Here is a 20,774-nt window from a genome sequence, read left to right on the forward strand (position 1 = left end):
CCAAGACCTGGCCGTCCCAGCCACAGGGGAAGCTTGAGAGATCGAGGCCTACATCCGGCGTGGAGCGGGGCCGGCGAGCCCTGAGGGAGAGGGCAGTGTGTGTCCCTGTGTCCTGGAGCGTGGACCCAGGAGTCAACCCTGAAGGTAGGGGGGCGAGGCTGGTACCTCTTAGGGTGACAACAGTAAGCCATACCCTTCGCCTTGTCTCCCCCCTCCTTCCCTCCCTCCCTCTCCTCTCCCCCTCCTTCACTGCTGCAGGGACGGCTGCTGACGCTGGGAGACACCGGCACAGTACCTCTCACTGGGCCGGGCTGACTGCATAGCGGGCTCAGGGACACCACGCGCCCGCTGAGGCCGCCCGGGACGGGCCGGGGCCCCCGGACACCGCCGCGCATTGGGCCCTGCTGAATTGACCCGGCGCCCTGACGGGTGATGCCCCCCGGTCCATGGATGTTGACCCGCATATGCCTGTGAGTGGGGAACGGGGGGTCCAGAGGCGGTATAACCACGCGAGGAAGGCCCCGCCACAGCTCGGAAGGGCCCGCCACACGTGGGGGGGCGCAGGGACGGGGAGGAGGAGCCCAGTGTGGCCGCCCTGTGATACTGGTCACACATCGGGCGGCACTAGCCCAGGAAGGATAGGACACGCCTGGCCCGCGACAGCCATGGTGCGGAAAGGCGCCAAGCCGCTGGACGGCCGGGACGGCCCCGCCATGGCGATGGCTACCCAGGGAAATGCATCTGGAGAGGCCCTGTCGGGAACCCTTGGCCTGAATCCTACCGGGGACCAGCAGGTGGACAAGAGCGGCGATGGAATCGCAGATGGGAACCCTCACTACCAACCTCTCCTTGCTTAAAGCGGACCATGCTAAATTAGCCGCCAAGGTCAAGGACCAGGGCTTGACGATAGCGGACCTGACCCCGACAGTGATGGAGAACACCGCCTCCGTTCAACAGCTGCAGCAGCAGGTGGCATCTCTGCTGGACCGCGTGGAGGATGCGGAAGGCCGCAATCGACGTAATAACATCCGCGTCATTGGCCTTCCGGAACGCAGTGAGGGGGCCCACGCGACAGACTTCAACGAACGGTGGTTCGAGACCATGTGGCACCCGACGGACTATCACTACTTTTCTGTGTGGAGAGGGCACACCGTATCCCTACTGGGCGGCCTAGACCTGGCCTGCCGCCGCGTCCACTAATTGTTCGGATACTCAATTACCGGGATAGAGACACTCTACTGCAAAAGGCCCGAGAAAAATCCCTCATAGAATTTGAAAACCGACGCATCTCCCTGTATCCGGATTATACCAATGTGGTACAGAAACAACGATCATCTTACTTTGCAGTTAAGAAAAGACTCCAGAAGGCCTAGCTTCGTTATGCTTTGCTATTCCCGGCCCGCCTCAAGATAGTGTACGACAAAAAGACGCACTTCTATGAAAGCCCCACAGACGTGGAGGAATGGCTGGAGGTGATGGACATTGAAGGTAGCCAGGTCACAACCCGGGAGCATCGGCCGATGAACCCCGGCAGGGCCCGGAGCAAGCTGCTGATTTATCTCTTGCCTCGACGACTGCGACTGGTCGGAGGAGACCCTCTCGAGAACAACAGAAGGATGACCAGCTGGGTGCCGTCGCCTTGGTAGGCAACTTCAGAGAAGATTGGATAACTGTCAATACGGACACGGATGACAGCATGATCCACTCGGACTCGGAGCACAGCATGGTCTTATTCCCGAATGTAACGCCCAGAGCCGCGGACGAAATGTTGGACAATAGACAAGAGTAACCTCCTGGGGAAGTGAGAACTGCATATCCTGAGGACCACTGATATCCTTTTTGTTGTTAATTGTCTGACACTTACACTTACACGGACTGGGAACGTGATAGGGTGGCCGGGAGGCTATCCTCGCGAGGTACTGTACACTTGGTGGGCACGGGACAGACTACATGGCCTGCTCGGCCTAGTAACTAGTGGAAGGGGTTAAACACTCGCTTTGCATGTAAGATCCCGAGGTAACCTGGCATCCCGGTGAGGGGTTCCTCAGAAGATGTATAGAACTATTTTCCTGTTAACCACATCCCTGGCGGCGCTGTCGAGCCGGCAGCACAAACACAAATGGCTTATTGGACTAGAACAGTGCTTGACCACCCCCCCATTGGCGCATGCACTAGTGCTTGGTTTGTTATCTTGCAAGTTTTCTTGTTCGGCCCAGCCATGTTTTCAGGCTGCGCCAACTTAGTTCTGTTCGTGGGTGGGGAAAAGTACATCTCCTGGCTGATAGTTGCAACTTGCGCTATGAGGTGCATGGCACCTTACAGTAATCTCACCTGGGTCCGACCCTGGCTGAAACTATAGGGAAGTATAAACTGACTACCTGGAATTTTCAAGGGCTCGGGCCATTCAGAAGAGGCATAGGATACATGCATTCTTACTACGCCATCATGCCCAAATTACATTCATGCAGGAATCACACCTGACCGAGGCACATACGTTACGAAAGAGATGGAGAGGCACCATAATTTCGACTTCCTACTCCGCCTTTTCTAGGGGGGCTACTATTTGGGTACATCACGGTACTCCCTTTGTAGAACTAGAACGGAGGGTGGACGACCAAGGGAGATACGTGCTGGTCCTCGGTAGTATTTATGCCCCGAACTTTGATCAAAATACATTCCTTGCCAAGGTAGGATGGGCTTTAGCTGATTGGATAGATGTCCCCTGGATCCTGGGAGGGGACTGGAATATGGTACTGGATATGGGACTAGACAGATCGCATCCCCCCTTGCAACTGAAGGGATACATAGAATGGCGGATACATTCCAGACTTGGCTAGAGGGTTGGGGACTGGTGGACGTGTGGCGTGCATTACACCCGACCCACAAAGAATACTCTTATTATTCCCCAGTACACAACCTTCATACACGACTAGATAGATTCCTGTGCACTAACTCTCTGCTGTCCAAGTGTTCTTCCTCGGAATACCTAGCTAAGACCTTCTCTGACCATAGGCCACTTACATTAGACCTGCAGTGGGGTAGGGTACCGTCCCCAGTGCCCACCTGGAGGCTCAACCCACAGCTGTTAGAGGACGGCCCCTTCCGAGCGTCGCTGTCGGAGGCTCCAGATAACTATTTCCAGGAAAACTGGGACACGGCAACGACCAATCTGGTGGTGTGGGACGCCCTGAAGGTTGTAATTCGAGGGGCGGCCATAGGACAATTAGTGGAGGCCCGGCAGGAAATACACAAGAACCTGTGCGAGGTCGAGGATCGGCTGAAAACCCTGGAAAGGGAGGCAAGCGTAGACCCCGACCGTAAGGGGGAGCTGCAGATCAGTAATATTGCACATGCGGAGCTGCTGGAAACACTGCGGGTCATAGACCATAAAGCGTACTTATGTTGTCAGCAGGCTGAATCAGACAGATCGGGAGCCCTACTAGCTCGCCTCGTACGGGAGTGCCCTGAACCCCCGATAATTACACAAATTAGAGACGGGTCCGGGAGGATCGTGCATACACAGTCCGAAATTAACAATGCATTCCGGGTTCACTTGCAGGCACTATATGCCCCCTTCCCCACGAATGCCACAGACGGGATAATAGATTTCCTGCGGGACTTACCTTTCCCAGTCCTGACCCGAGATGAGCAAGCTGGGATGGATGGACCCATCATGCAGCAAGAAATTTGGATTGCACTTTGTGCCCTTAATCGCGGTAAAACGCCGGGCATGGATGGGTTCCCTGTGGAGTTTTACCAGACTTACTCCGCAACCCTGGTGCCTTCTTTAGAGAAGGTCTACAAGACATTGTATGAGTCTGGTCACCTACCCGTCTCGATGATGCAGGCCCTGGTTACTTCTATACCCAAACCTGGCAGGGATACTCTAGAGCTGACTAATTACAGACCCCTCTCGATGCTATCCACGGAGTATAAGATACTCAGTAAGGCCATTGCTCTGAGGATACAGGCCCGACTCCCAGCCTTGATCCACCCAGACCAATGCGGATTCCTCCGAGGTAGGAGCACTTCGCAAAATACGCGGAGACTCCATTCCCTCATGTCGGCCACGCCGCAAGACCTTCCCCGGGCAGGCTGTATCGCATTGGACCTCCGGCAGGTGTTCGACTCCTTGTCGTGGTAGTTCATGTTTGAAGTGCTGAGACGCTTTGGCTTCCCGGAATCGCTAATAACATGGATAAGACTATTATATACAGACCCCTCAGCAAGGGCACGTACTAGTAGATACATCTCGGACAGTTACTCCATCCACAGAGGCACCCGACAGGGCTGCCCTCTGTCACCCCTCTTATTTGTCTTGACACTAGAACCCTTAGCGATCGCTATCAGAACTCACGCGGACATATTTGACCGATTTGAGGCCGTGTCCGGACTAGCCGTTAACCCCGCAAAATTTACAGGCTTCTACTTTAGGGCACAGCAGCGCCCTCCCCATATCCAATTTGGTGTACACCAGATTCCAATAGCGCAGACCACTTTCAAGTATCTGGGCATTAACGTTTATAGATTGCCTGAGGACCAGATCGAGGGCAATGTACGTAGAGCCATTAATGGTTTACAGAGTAGTGTGGGGTTCTGGACGTCCCTGCCCCTGTCCGTCATGGGCAGAATTGCCGTCTCTAAGATGGTCATGCTCCCCGTATGTTAAAATATTTTGTGAATCTACCGGTTCTCCTCCCACAGCAAATTTTTAACACATTGAATACGCTCCTGATCACCCTAATATGGGGCACGGGAAGGAGGAGAATCAGTCTCCGGAAGTTACAACTGAGTACCAGTGGAGGAGGTCTGGGGGTGCCTGACTTAAAGGGGTACTACTTGGCGAGCCAGCTCCAGTGGCTAGCGCGATGGATAGCAGGGCGGGATCTCCACGAGATCGACCTCACGACAGAGCGACTGGCACGCGGTGAATTGCATGCCCTCCTTTTGCCAGGGACCAAGATCCCTCGGGACTGCCCCCTCTCTTACACACCGCCCTGATATGCTGGTGGAAAGCACTAGCGTACACGGCAGGGATCGCGCCTTATGCAGACAATATCCCTTTGTTGGGGGTCCCGACGCCGCAAGGAAGACTGACGCGAGGTAGATTACAGCCCTGGGCAGTCGCAGGAGTAGACACAGTGGGAGGTCTATTTGGGGACGACGTACTGCTGGACCATGACTCCTTTTTGCAACTGACTGGAGCACCCCCGAGGCTATACATACTACACGCCACAGTGTCACACTATGTACGAACTACATGGGCCCCACAACGGGTAAAACCTGCAAGGCACGAACTAGTACACCTACTTTATTACATTGGTACCGGGGGACACCTAGTGCGATGGCTCTACACTGGGGTCAGGGAACACGCTGCCATATCCCTTAACCCACTCCGAGACTCCTGGGCACTGGACACGGGTGAGGCGCTGACAGACGGTGCCTGGAAGATTATCCTGGAACACCCTAGAAAGGTGTCCCGGAATGTTAAGTTCAAATTTATACAAGCTATGGTATTACACAGGGCATACCTCACCCCCCAACGGCTCCATAGGATGTTCCCTGACTCTCCCCATGGCTGCCGCCGCTGCAGGGCTGATGACGCCGGTCTTCTTCGCATGTTATGGGCATGCCCATGTCTACGTAGTTACTGGGGAGAGGTTTGCCATGTCCTACGAACTGTCACAGCACTGCCGGTGCTAGAGAAGGGGCTGTATTGCCTGATAGGTCACCGGAAACGCCCCAAACACCGTAAGGCCCAGCTGAAGCTCCTCGATTTATCCTTGCTGCTGGCGATTAGAGCATTAACCATGAGGTGGAAATCCGCCAGGCCTCCAGACTTTGAAGTATGGCGATCTGATCTGCTGAAATGGGGCAGAGCTGAGGGAACTAGTTTGCGTAGGGAGGAAGAGAAGGGACAATGAAAATACCCAATTGCACAGGATTGGGAGCGGATGCTACTGGAGGTGGAGGAAATGGAGAGGGTGCCATCACAGGAAGACAGCTCTTAGATGTGAATGTGTGGGGATGGGGGGTGGAGCTGTTATGCGGCGAATAGACCCAGAGAACGCACAGGTCAGTCAGCTGAGTGTGAGTACACTAGCTGAGATGCGGCTGGTTTAACGCCAGGACGGGTTGCCAGGTACGCGAAGGGACCAGGAGACGTGCAGGACGGGGTGGGGGAAGCGGGGTGGGACGGGGAATAATGTTAAGACCAAGATTTACAGGAATACTATTGTGTATCTAAGACGCAATACACAGAGGTGTATGGAAGATTGTCATAGGTGATTATTGTTTTTCTATTCTATGGCTTAAGATCGTGTTACACAAGACATGTCTTAGATGTATCATGATATGCCATTGGTCATTAAAGTTAGAAGTTATCTGGTGTGGGAGTAAAAAAAGAAAAGACTGTACACTGCTGGAGATACCTTGATGTGTAATGTGATATAACATGCAGTCGCAAATAAAGAGTTAAAAAAAAAGCATTACAGAATAGTTCTTAGTGATATCTTCACAGCCTACAAGCTTGAAATGTTTTTTGAGGGGAATTTATTTACAATGAGTTTTGATCATTTAATTGTCAATTCCAAATAAACAGTTTTACACCTTTCATCGTTACCGCTGGATAACTCGGTGTGTATTACTGTGCTGTCCAAATAATAACCTTGAGTCTGCTGTTTGTTTGGTTTTTGTAATTCCGTGCCAATTTGATAGTTTATGTCAATTTCTCAAAAGCACCCTGTTACCTTTATCTGGACTGTGTTGATGGACATGCTAATTCCGTACCAATTTGGTAGTTTTTGTCAATTTCTCAAAAGCACCCTACTACCCTCATCTGGACTGAGTTGATGGACATACCCATTCTTGTTTAAATAAGTACAGGGTAGAAAACAAAATGGCTGGATTCTAGCTTGATTTTTTTCTCATTTTTTGTCTCTTAAAGGTTCAATAACTCGGCATGATATCGACTCTCCACCAGTGTCAGAGCGCGTGGTCAGCATCTACAAGTACGAGGACATTTTCATGCCATCTGCTGCTTACCAGACCTTCTCTTCTCCTTTCTGCTTACTTCTCATTGTTGCTCTGACCTTCTACCTGTTGATGGGCACCCCGTAACCACTGGGTGCAAAGGGACTTCAGGGGAACGCGGATTGTTGCTGTCGTGGTACTGAGAAGAAAATACCATTGCTACTGGAATGTCTCTCATCGTGTTGTCCCAACTGTTTCTGTCACAACTGTTGCACTATCCAATATGATGTTAGAGTCACATCCATTTTCCTTAGGTGAAGGAAAAGAAATAGGCAATTTCTATGGGGTAGCATTCAATGGTGCCAAATATTTGTTTCTGAAACTTAAAAAAGGAAGTTGTTTTTATAAAGCACAAAAGAAATGCCATTTAATTTGACGAAAGCTACAAAGAACTTAAGACTACAAATTGTTTCAGCACTCTTATCCTAAAATCAATAATAACAATGATTTGTCCGGAACCCCAATCGGGAGACATAGCACTTCTCTCCTAAAACAACCAGTAATCTTTTAAAGTCAGGGTTGTACAATTTTGTGGAAAGTGCTTTCTGGAAAGGTACCAGCCTAACAGAATTAGCTGCCACAATGCAAAAGGTGTCCCATGTTGAGGGACCTGTAAATCCTGGCGAGCGATTGCATCATTGGGCCATTCTTGGAGTGCTTTTGGGGACAGACGGAAGAGCGAGATCCGGCATTGCACTCTACCACACTCTGGCCAGCTCCCTACTCATGCTGAGACAAACCCTGATATTCTGCACAGAATGGCCAAGTGCCTTCCTGGAGTATAAAACAAATTTCTCCCTTTGAAGTTGGCTGCACTGCAACAAATCATCTTGCCCTACATCCAGGGGAAATCTCCTCTAGTCCTGTCTGTGAAGGGGCCCAAAACTCCCTGAAGACCTCTTAGGTGTTCTAACTGATTGTGCAGCCTTAAAGCTTTCTGTTAATCAGAAAAGTGGGTGCTTCTTACAGATCATTTCACTGCAGCAGTATGAGGGTCTGCAAAAGCAATAAAGGAACACATTTATTTGGGGGCAGTTGTAATCATTACACATGTATATCCATCAGAATTGATTTAACGCCTACCCCTTATGATGTTCACAAACATCTCAAGAGGAGTATTTTCTTGATCTTGTTTTTGTTGCCCACATACCTTGAGGTCATTGCCTGTACTCTGCAGTTTCTAAAAAACTTTGACTTTGGGGTCAGACATGCCCTTTATTCAGTTGTCTTATAAACGATTATCCAGACTAATTTTTTTAGGTAACACTATGGCCCTCATTACAAGTTTTTCGGAATAATGTGGGATGTTTACCACCTCCTATTCTGCATTTTCAAGTGGAAAATGAGGCGTAAGATGTGGAGCTGGTTTTTAGCAGACCAAATTCCAAACATTTTGCCTTTTCCCAGTCATTTTCCCCCAGTTAATTAAGGCAGATTTGGCCTGCCAAAATTTATCAGAGGAAAACTCAGAGAGGAGTGAGCTAAATATTGCACAATTGCAATTCTGATCTCTGTGCAAACACATGTTGCACAAGGATCAAAATGTAGCACTTATATCATAATGAGGGCCCTAGACTGGCGATTATCACATTGTTTTGTTAACCACTGAATATCACAAAATGTAAGTATTCCTTATAGTCCTACCTCGGGAGATTGCACAGCATTCTAAACTGGGTGGGGGGGGGGTGCTTTATAATTCTCTTGAAAGAAATACAAATCAAACTATTCTTTTGTGGTCATCTTCACTTTATATTAGCCATCACTGCAAACAAAACTGTGCCATACGTTGTTTTCTTTGAACCCTTAACCGATCAGAAAAAAACTTTATAGCTCCACACAATTAAAAAGACTTTTAATCTCAATGGATTTACCTGTTTTTTTCACTGATTTTTTTTTCTCAATAAAACCCAAAGGCTAATTTTCCAAAAGCTCAGTTCCTCAAATCTGCCTTGAAGAAAGTTTGAGGCTCTTTATTGTTTTGAGCCAAACGGGAACAGGGGTTAATTTTTACAAAAATGAGTGCAAGAGGTCAAATGTTTTATTAGGAACCTGTTGACGGCGCTGCCAAACGCCAGGGTCGCCGTTTACCAAGGCTGTGTAGTTTTGATTCACTCTCATGCCTCTTCCTTCCATCACCCTACAATTCCTGTATCTCTTCGTCCCTGCTTTCTTCATCTACCATTGTGTTCCCAGCTTTCTTTTCCTCCTTTCTTCCTTTTCTCTCTTTTTTTGTGTTTTTGTAGGTGAAAGTCTGGTGATGAATATTAAGACCTGGTACCCCGAAATGAGTTTAATTGACCACCACCTGCGAGTATGAGGACAAATCAAGCACTGTGCAGGCGGCACTGTCGAACGTACTACCTGGTAACCCAATGCAATTGTCCCGACTCTCCCTCAGGGCCGGCTCTAGGCTCATGGTGGCCCTGGGCAAGGAGCGTAGGTAGGGGGCCCGGAAGAGGGGGTCCGGGCGGGGCGGAGCGCGCAGGCCAGTAAAGAGGGGAGGGGGTCAGGGTGTTTAGAAGTGGAACAGAGCCGGAGGCCGCCAAATCCCTGCCAGGGGCCACCACGCAAATATGTATCCATCCTCAGAGGATTAATATATTAAGGATATATATTGGCGTGGTGGCCCCTGGGGTTTGGTGGCCCTGTGCAGGTGCACAGCTTGCACATACCTACCGGCCCAGTCTCCCTTATGATAGTATCTAAACTGATCAAACGCCTCCTGTTTGCTTGTGGTGGGAAAGAGCACTTTACATATGACAGCATCTGCAGTGTAACCAACCAAAAATCAGAGGGCACACTGGAAAGGAGAAACAGTTCTCCTATTCCATTATCCCTATTGGCTTGAACACAGCCTCTGCAACACACCTGGTGCTTGCATACATCCTCGTCGCTGTATGGACATGTTTCACTGTAAAACGTAAAGTACTATTTTCTTATAACTTATGCATTGGGCATCTTTGCCACGGGCAGCATCATTTCCATGTATGCCAAGAGCATAAAGTATGAGCATCTCCTGTCCGAATGTTGCACATTTCGGATGGTGGACGTACAGGTCGCTGCCATCGCTGTTTATTGAACATGTAGAAGTCCAAGGCGAAATCAGATGTAGCCAGCAAATGCAGGTGCTGGATGTAGGCCAACGTGTCAGTTGCTTAGCAGTGTATTGATTCAAGAAGTGTTCCTCTCTGAAAGATTAAATGAGAAAGGGCCTCCAAAAATAGATGATAACTAAAGAATAAGAAGGGGCATGTGCTAAAGTGGCAAATAGAATTAGACAATAAGCCTTACGGAAAAAGGAAGAGTGGATCTCTGGAAAGGCTTTCAGCACCTTGGTGTTTGCTCAGATCCTCCAGAGCCTGATAGAGGCTCTGGTTTGGCTAGGGAACAACTCCTCTCCAGTAGAAGGGATCACATCATCTAGAGATAATTAGCGTGTGTGTCCTTAACACTAGTACTCAGTGCAGAACGCAGCGGGGAGAGCAGTGCTTCTTCGACTACACATAAAGAAAGCAGCAGTAGGAAATGCACCAAGCATGTATTTACATGGTGGCCATTTTTATTGTACTTCTTGTGCTGGGAGTTGTTATTGTGGCTGCAGTACGGGGCTTAAAGATTTTTAATAACTCGTGAATGCCCCAATGGACTCCCTTCCCCACCAACCTACTGTATCGAACGAGCACCCAAAACATTAAAAAAACACAGCTAATATTCGTCCAAACTAGATTGTGCGCAGCGCCTTATTAGGAGTGAGATCAGAGATGAGTCCCTCACAGCCTCCGCAGCCAAGAAAGAGTAGGGTGAGAGAACAAGGTAAGCCATATGAGCGCTATGTCAGGCAGTGATATGGCTGTGCCCTAGAGAAGAGCTGCACCTGCACCACCGCAGGATGGAGACCAGATAGAGTGAAACAAGACTGTCTTGTGTAGAAACCAGAGTTTGACATATGAGTGAGTTTAAAAGCTCTCTGAGACATTATAGGTCTCACTGTACAACAAAATGACTAATTTATAAAAAAAAAAAGATCAGCAGTATATCATTATTCATCATGAAGACAAGTATACATTGACCTTATTAACATCAGAATAGAAGCTGGAACATAGATGCCTTCATGTGACAAAATATTATTTCCTATTTGCTGGTGCCAGAGATCCTCCCAAGGCAGTCTCAGCCACCACTTCCAAGCCAACATTATTTTTTCCTTCTTATCTATTTCTACATTGCCATCATGGGCCATCTGCTCAGACTTTGGAAGGTTTAAAGTCAGCGCTTGTTGAGGTAATTGCATTTTCAGCTTAGGAAGCATTTTGAAGGCTGTTCCTTATGTTGAAAGTTAAGGGTGAAAGGCCTGGTGAAATCAACAGATTGACAACATGCTCTTTTGATAGAGGTTGGTATCGAGGTTACTATTAGTAATATTGTGTGGCGGATACAATTACAAAGCCTTGTCACAGTATGGGTCCCATTGTGAACAAAAACAATGAATAATATTAGTTAAAAGAATTTCAGATCGACCCTACACTACAACAGGTCTTAAAAATGCTATGCATCTTTGATGGTATTAAGTAGTGTTAATTCATCATGGGTTCCCCGCTTCTAAACACTTAACGGTATTGTGCTGTCTTGTTTGTTCAAAGTATTATATGTAGCATCTGGCCATCATAACAATCAAGCTTTTATGGATTTCTAGGTAGGGTTCTTGTCCAAGGGGTGAAATATTTGGACCAAACTTAGCAATATAACTAATGAAATGATGAAAAAAGGATTGTCCATTTGAGTGTTTGAAGACCCATGGTACAAAAAGTGGTATAATATTGTCCATTTAACCAAAAAAAACTAGATTCTGTCCTCCACCTCCTAACTGGTAGGCTACCTAACACTTTCAGAGAACCCCAGCTTGTTGGCCAGCATCTGTATGCCTTCAGTGTATCAGCAGGGCAGTGGGTACACCAAAGACAGAGATAAATACGAAACGTTTGCCATGTTTTTTCACATGCTTGGCATTCATGCTTGGTAATAAAGTCCAAAAGTGGAAGTTTGTCTCAGTAAAATAAAAAATAAAAACAACGGTCCTGATGCTCATGGGCTTTCTCCGTGCTCGGTAGGGCTGTTGTTAGTTTAGCCTGCCAGGGTTGTGGCCCATGGCTAAGCTGGGCATAGAAAACCAGTATTTATTGTTCTACCTTTAATAGGGACTGATGGATGCCACCGTAACGGATGTATGACGGTACAACGCGTGGTATTACCACGCGTACCGTTACAACGCAGGTTTTACAACGCAAGTCGTTACAACGACTTGCGTTGGGGGGCACTGGATAGTGAATAGTTTAATTTACTATTCCAACTCCAGTCCCCGTGGATAGTAGGGAAGGTGTTGGATAGTAAATTAAACTATTCCCTATCCTAGAGCGCTCCCCAGTGCAATTCGTTGTAACGAATTGCGTTGTAAAAGTTGCGTGGTAATGGTACCACGTTGTAAAAGTTTTGTGGTAAAGGATGTTCCCCCACCGTAACGGGGGGTAGTCTGGCCGATATATCCTCGGGGTTGTGTTTTTGATGGCAAAGCCAGTGAGGCTCTAAGCGAAGTAGGGTAAAAGTGATTTTGGCAGGGTGGGTGGTGCTCTGTTCCCACCAAACTCTAAATGAGACCCTGCATGTATTTTTACACTTGAGATCCATATCCTTTTTACTTCACATGCTTGGACTGCAGCGTCAAGAGTCTTATATTTTATGCAGAGGTGTCAGTATACCAGAGTTGAGATTATTCCTTTTAAGTCCTCCTAGGAGCTATTTTAGAGTTGTGTGGTTGTGACATATCCCCCGACTTATGGAGCAAGGGACTGAATCCGAAGGAGAATTCATCAGTCTCATTTCCTCTACCATACTATCCTTGTACTAAACTGTATTCTGATGGTGAATTCTCCTTCAAAGTTAGTAATTTGTCCTAATTTAGAGGATTCTCATTTACCACCCAGCTCTAAATCTGGCCCTGGATAGACCATTCTACATATCCACTGTAAACTCCTGGCAAATGGTTTGATAATTTCACAAACTTACTCATTGTCATTTGTTTGCAAAATTCAAATGACTGTATTATGGAAATGTATGTCATATACAGTACCAGAAGTAGCTTTTTATCTATGTCAATGGTTTTCTTCTAGGAGTGTGTATAACAACTAAGAAAGGTTCAATGTAATGTTGGTTTGATTTCAATTTGAACATGACAATCGAAAGGTATATGTATATGAACTCTATTATTCATATGTTCATAACTGTCGATAGAAATGTGCGGTCATCTAAAACCGACCAATACTTTGGAGCTGCTGCTGATCATGTGGTATCATTTCTTTTCAATAAATCAAATGCTGCTGACTTTTCTGTTGTTCCTTGGCATTCACTGCACAGTGACTACAGATATATACTCACTGACATCTTTGATCTATCATTGAGAAAAATTATAGGGTTAACCATGCATGGAAATCTACCAGAATCAATTTTTCCAGACTTATTCTTGAGACCGCTTATTGTTCCTTTCAATTGCCAGAATCAGAATCCATTTTCATGACATTCTTTGCGCTTCATACCCAGTGCCTTTTTCTTCAAGGCAAACAAAATGCAAACATTACTCTTCAGTATGGATTAGAGGAATGACTGGCAAGGCAGGTGCTCCAGAAACTGCACAGGGGAACAGGGAAAATAGGATACATTTGGTTATATAGAAATTGATAATGGATACAAAAACCTTTGTTGGATAAATAAAAAGGTATGATTTTAGCAATATGTAGTAAACATTGTCCAGTTCAATGTTAGTGAAAACCAATATGTTGTTTAATGAGACAAAATAGTGTGGAGGCACATCAATAGTATTACTACTAGAGGAGGACACAAGCTTACAGCTGTTTAGTGATTGTCATATCTGCTAAAACGTCAGTACTGAAAGGGATATGGGCAAATCTTTAAAAAATTCATCAGTCGATTATTTAGAATCTAATAAGGAAATCCAAATGTGTGCAGAATTGTATGAAATAAAAGCATCAGATTTCACAACAGAGGATCTCAATATGAGTGTTTTGTATGATTCTGATATAAGTGGTAACTCCTGTTAACGCACGTGTTGGAATCATGAGTAGTAGGGATTCACACCTTGTAAATACTGGGTGCGATAAAATCTGCTTCCCTTGGATACATTTCAACAGGTCAAACCTGGCGTAATGTAGCAGGGAAAATCTGCCAAGAAAATACCAGGACACATGAATTTTAGTGCACTAAGCACCAAAATCTGGACGAGGCCCCATTGTGTGGTCAAAAGTTGTAATAGGCAGGAGTTATCGCGTTATAAAAATTCAAACACCTCAGTGTTGGCCTTTAATATGTCGGATAATTATTGTACAAGACACCCGTAATGAGTCCCTAAGGAATAAAATCTGTGAACAGATACAACCATCCCTTAGTCCCTACAAATGAGTTGCATGGAGCAGTATCACTGGGGTGGATACTGCTCTAGACTACTAAATCTGTAGGTTTTCCAGTGTCTCTGGGGCCAGAATTAACTGGTCCGCAAACTCCAGGCCTGATGATTCAGGAGACATCGGACCCAGAGTTTAATGCCGAGCTGCAGGCAGGTGCTGCACCCCCATGCCCACCTAATACTGCAGCACAGGTGGGTTGGAAAAGTCCCCCTCCCAGCTAAAGTTGAAGGCCTTGTGCATTCCTCCCAGCCCACACTCCCCCATCCACTTCTCCATTGCTAGGAAAGAAACTCCTTCACCATTTACGACCTGCTCCAAGCAGGTGGTAAATATGTGTTGATTGGGGGTATTATTTCTTTCTGAAGGAGGAAGATCGTGTGGAATTGGACCAAGTATTCCCAGGTTCAAAGGTTATTCCCCATTATGGGAAAAATATCTCGTTCTCCTCATTAAGTCATGGGGAGATACCCAGCAGAATTGTTAATTCCAAGCACAGTATCGCCCACAGAATTAATGAGGAACTCCCAATCAGGGGCTTAGCAACAATCATGAATATAATGGATAGAAAAATTCTATACATTAAAGCTAGTAAAGCTTATTGATCAACAAAATGGGACATATTTCCTTTGATGAATAAATGTTATATGACACTGACGACTAGCACCAGTAAGCATTTGGGGTTCAGTTGAAGCTGAAAGGACTGAATCTTACAAGATATAATTAAAGACAACTCAACAGAAAGAACTTTGAGAATGCTTATTATTCAAACACATTTGATCTACAATGTGTATTGGAGACTTAGTCAAACAGTTTGTGCAAGTAGCAGATAACCATGCAAGCAATACCACAACCACAAGTATCAGTACTCCAGTGTTAATTCTCATAACCTGATGCAGGATTTGCTTCTTTAAAAAACTGGAAAAGAAGGTAAGTCATTTTTCCATGATGGTGCCCCACATCTACTTGCGGCATGGATTCAAATTACATTGTCATTGAAATCTAGTAGTTAATAAACCAATACAATGGAATTCCATATTTTATGTTGTCCTGTGTGCTAGTTAGCACTATGATGCTGCTGGTGATCGTGTGCTTTAGAAATAAATGACATACATTCCATTTACATGTTGCTATCTTCCAATCAGATTTATTGGGGACTATCATAATATAACAAGAGATCACAAAAGCCAGTTGTCATCTGTGGGTAACTTATCGGACCTCCTGTTTTGAGCTGCAGGGACACAACAAGCTCCAATACCCTTGAACCCTGCACCTCAACTCTGCCTTCTGTGAATCCAAACCCTCAAAGTGGTGCCTCCCCAGTTCTAGACCCTTAAAGTTGGACTAAATGTGCTCTGCCAGCCCAGAGGTGGTCTCCATCTGAACTGATGCAGCACAACGCAAACTGATTCAGCTGTTACAGTTCCTCATTGTAAATGACAAAGCATAACACAACGTGATGCGGACCTCACTTTGCGGCCCTTGCAAATCCTCTTCCGAACTGACACAGCGCAACAAACAAAACTCTACACAGGACTCTGCATTGCTCTTCGGAACCAATGCTGTGTGATGCATCTCGACACAGGACCTTGCATCCTTCCTTTCCTTAGAATCGCTGCAGCACAAGGTAACGCCCTGCATCAAGGAAATACGATACGATCCTCAGTAGGCCTAACCAGGATCCTCTATCTGGTCCCTGCTCTTTCGTGGTCAACCTGAACTTGTGACATTGTCCCAGCCTAGAGCGACCAGATAACCACAGTTGGCTCTTTGTGCTTAAAAGCACTTTTTTTTACTTTAACTTTTAAACTTGTGTATCTCCAGTTCTACTCATTGGAGTTTTGTCACTTTGGTGTCAAATAGTTTATTACAATTTAATTTATTTTTCTAAGTTGGTGTGGGATTTTTTTGGGTTTTGTTTTAACTTTATTACCATTTAAGTGTTGCATAAATACGTTCCACATTGCCTCTAAGTTAAGCCTGACTGTTTTTTTGCCAAGCTAGTAGCCTCCTCATTGGCTGCTTCCATTTCAGACCTAGTCATCTACAGCCTGAACTTCGTGTTAGCTCTCCTGTCCTCTAGCATCTCCATGGACAGATGCTGCTGCTTGCACTGGATCTGGCAGAAGACCTGACTCCTGTGGGCTCCCTCTCCCCTTTGGAGCCACAGTCAGAATTGTTTTCTCCCTCAACACCTCAATCACCCTCAACACCTCAATCACTTCCTCTTCCTGCTCCTCCATATCCTCATCATGCTCCAGTACTGTAGACTGTATTAGCAGGCCTGAACCCAGGCCCTGAGGGTCTTCTAGAGCTCTTGCTTCTCATAGTTCTTGGTTACTAGCAATCCCATCTCTCTGCAGAATCCCTTGAGCGCAAAGGTTGAACCTGGAATCAAGTTTTTTATATGTGATTTTACTATTCCACAAAATCACTGAGTGGTACTGCACAAACACAAGTACTAGATCCCCCCTAAACACCAATGTAAGAAAACTGATTATTTTTTGAGGGGTGAGAGCCCTTCTCAAGCAACAACCACAATCCTTGTCTGGGTAAATCACAAAAGTCTCTCTCCAAATTAACCTGTGCAGAAACCTTCTGGTAGTTTGGCACAAAAGCAATCAGGTTTAACTAAGAGGCAATATGTAAAATATTTATGCAGCACATCAACAGTAATAAAATGAAAAAAAATACAAGAAAAATCCCACACCAATTTAGAAAAATAGAGACAATTTTATTATTCAAAATCGTTTATTTGAAAAATAATTTTCCATTTGTCAATAAAGCAGTAAAAACATTAGCTCTGTATAGATCCAGTGGCTGCAATGACATGGATCTACTTTCAAAGCAGGATAAGTCTCGTAACATGCCAATAGTTGCCTAACAATGTGCCCAATGGCAGTAGCGGTCGTTGGTGGGAGTAGCTGCCGGGTGGTGACGTGGGGAGGGGGGGCGGTAGTAATCCATGGATTACGGAGAATTACAGGTAAGTAAACATATAAATAAATAAAATGAATTCTGTTGCGCGTACTGCATCCCCAAATGCAATGCAGTCCACGCAACAAAATTTGTTTTATTTATTTATATGTTTACCTACCTGCAATCCTCCGTAATTCATAGATTACTACCCCCAACCCTGCTCCTCCCTCTCCCCACGTCACCGCCCGGCAGCTACTCCCACCACCGACTGCTACTGCCCAATGGGCAGCAGAGAAGGAGAGCTTCTTGTAGTAGAGTATATCAGCAATGCATCCTAGAAGTGCTTATGAAGCAAAATTGTGAAACTCAAACAATAACATAGCAACCAATGAACAGATCGAGTGGTGGTTATCCATGTTTGGGGAAGCTTGTGCCCGCCTAAATGGGGGTAGCTTGCAGAGTAGGTGCTTCGGTTAGGTTAGAGGGAGTATACCAGGAGGCTGTAGGGAGAGGGTCCCATCCGAGTCCGCCAAATGTTCTAATTAAAAGGTTGTAGTGCCTTGAGTTTGGTAGTGTTAAAGCATGTATATTCCATACGTGTAGTAGCTAAATAAGGGCTGCCAAATACGGGAAAACTTGGAGTCGTTGTGGGTGAGTCTGTGTGTTAGGAGTTCCAAGGCCATGACATGCCATAGCTACATGAACCACAGGGTTACCAGTGGGGGGAAGTCTGCTTCCAGTGAAGTGCTTGGGTTGTTTAGCAGCACCTAACATGTGACACGCAAGTCGCCAATCTGTGTGAGTGATGGCTTGCAGCTCCATAGGCCAGATCCCCAGGATAGTAGTGGTGTAAGGGGGGAGCCTAGAGCACCCTTGATGTGACCCAAAATTTCCTTCCAATATATAGTGATGACGGAATATGACCACCATATGTGTTGGAAATCACCTGGAGTAACTCCACAGCACCAGCAGAGGTCAGATGTGGTACGATAAGTGGTACGATAATACCACCATGTCATTATTGTATACACCATCTCCTGCTGTTGCGTTCTGTGGATTAATTTTAGGGATGTCCCTCCAAAGTGTCTCCCATTTTTTCTGTGAAATGCCCTCAGGGGAGTCTGCTTGCCATTGTGTTTAATAGGTATACAGGTAGGATGTAGTTGAATTCTGTAGTACCTCGTAGATACGAGAAATTAGCCTTCCTGTGCCGTCATATGCCCGAACGAGTGTCTCAAAAGTGGTGAATTGTCTAGTCGCTCTCTGAGTGTTGGGCAGGTGTAGGGCCCAATGCTGCAATTGGCAATACTTTAATCGCGACTGTTCTGGCAAATGAGATTCCTTTTTACACTAATAAAATGTCTTAATGGAGAGACCTGCGAAGAGATCGCTCAGTATGCAACACTCCTCGCCCTCACAGTTATGGAATGAATGGGGCTCAAAAGCCTGTGTGAACTCTGGATTGTGCAGCAAGGGGGTGTTGGGAGAGGGGAATGTAGTGAGTCAATGCGCCATTGCGATGCTGTCCCAGACCTCGAGGAAGATCCTAGTGAGGGTAACGAAGTAGGCTATACGCGGCCACAAAGATCTGGGGAGCCAGGCCTTGATCCATGAAGGCCAACAGCCCAGTCCATGTGGAGCCAGTGTTGCTGCCTTTCCCCTCACCACCTAGTCAAATATAAAACACAGGTGCGATGCCCAGTAGTATTTCAAAAGGTTGGGAGACGCCAGACCCTCTCCGTCCCTAAGAAGCATTAAAATTGAGTTCAAGACCCTGGACTGCTTCCCTCCCCATATTAATGCCCGGACATCTTGCTGCAATTCTGGGCTGTCCTTGCCTGGCATGGAGGTAGGAAGTGTCTGGAATACGTATAGTATCCTGGGGAGGATGGACATTTTTATGGTGCTGAGCCAAGATACATGCAAGGGCCACCACCATCAGAAATTGTCCAAGATAAACTTTTGATAGGGCGCCCACTTAGCCCTTGTCCAGGTCGACAAGTTAGAAGTCAATTTGAGGAATGTATGAAGTTACAACGCATACATTTACAATGCATGCCTTTGCAATGCAGTTTTTACATCGCAAAATCCTTTACAACGCATTCTTTTACAGAGCATGCCATTACATCACATTTTCAGAAACTACCTATAAAACGCATTCCATTACAGCACATTATACCTTTACAATGCATACCATTACAATGCATACCATTACATTGCATTTAAGATAAGTATTGGATAGTATAGGGGTAATAATTACTATTCTAACTCCAGTGAGTGCAACAGTAGGGTAAGTGTTGGATAGTGTAGGTGTAAAAATTACTATTCTAACTCCACTGAGTGCAACAGTAGGGTAAGTGTTGGATAGTAAAGGGGTAAAAATGACTATTCTAACTCCAGTGAGTGCAACAGTAGGGTAAGTGTCAGCTAGTGTAAGGGTACTATGCGTTGTAATGACTTGCAATGTAATGCCTGCGTTGTAGTGACATGCATTGTAATAACATATGTTGTACTGACATGCGATGTAATGGCTGCGATGTAATGAGATGCAATACACAGGATGTTGTGATGTAATGACTGCTATGTAAAGGTAGTGCGATGTAATGACTGCATTGTAAAGGTTGTTTCCCCAATTGGAACCCTAGGTAGCGGACGTCATGTGAGGCCAACTGGAAGGGGACCAGGATTTGTATAGAGGGGAGCTCCTGCTTGGGTATTGTAAGATATAAGGCCTAGGATTTGGACATGTTAACCTTAAAGCCGGAAACTCATTCAAAGGCGGCCAGTGCTGTAACGACTGTCGGGAGAGAGGTCGCTGGATGAGTGAGCATCAGCAAGAGATCATCCGCGAACAGAGTCAGCTTATGGGCCTGGTCACCGAAGGGGATACCTTCAATAGTGTCTGTCTGCCTAATAGTGATTGCCAAGGGTTCCACCACCAGGGCAAACAGTGGCAAAAGAGGGCATCCCTGACTCGTTCCTCGCATTGTGTGCACCAGCCTGATATGAAGACTATTTACTCAAATAGCAGCAGTGGGAGATAGATAAGAGGCCATGATTCAGGATGTCATTTTAGGCCCGAGGCCAGCCTTTCCCAGGACTGCCCTTAGGGAAGTCCAGTTGATCAGGTCAAAGGCCTTCTCTGCATCAAGTGAAAGAAGGGAGGCCAGAATTCTGTGGCATTGTGATTTCTCTACGAGGTTTGCCACCTGCTGAATGTTGTTCGCCCCTTGTAGGTTATAGATAAATCCAACCTGGTCGGGGTTGATCAGGCGGGGGAGATACAGCTCCAGGCGGTTTTCCAGGATCTTAGTGAAGAGCTTAGCATCTGTATTCAAAATTGCACTGGGGCGATAT

General features: G+C 46.2%; 1 protein-coding gene across 1 annotated transcript in view; it reads left to right on the forward strand.

Annotated features, from left to right (window-relative positions):
• FRRS1L (ferric chelate reductase 1 like) overlaps positions 1 to 8,960 on the forward strand; it is a 239,571-nt gene extending 230,611 nt beyond the window's left edge. The window contains exon 5 of the mRNA XM_078687732.1: positions 6,947 to 8,960. Coding sequence (XP_078543858.1) covers positions 6,947 to 7,119 — 173 coding nt within the window. The 3' untranslated portion in view covers positions 7,120 to 8,960. The remainder of the gene's footprint in view (positions 1 to 6,946) is intronic.
• Positions 8,961 to 20,774: the final 11,814 nt, after the last annotated feature.

The sequence above is a fragment of the Lissotriton helveticus genome, chromosome 4_1 (genome assembly GCF_964261635.1).
Source record: "Lissotriton helveticus chromosome 4_1, aLisHel1.1, whole genome shotgun sequence".
Lineage (NCBI taxonomy): Eukaryota > Metazoa > Chordata > Amphibia > Caudata > Salamandridae > Lissotriton > Lissotriton helveticus.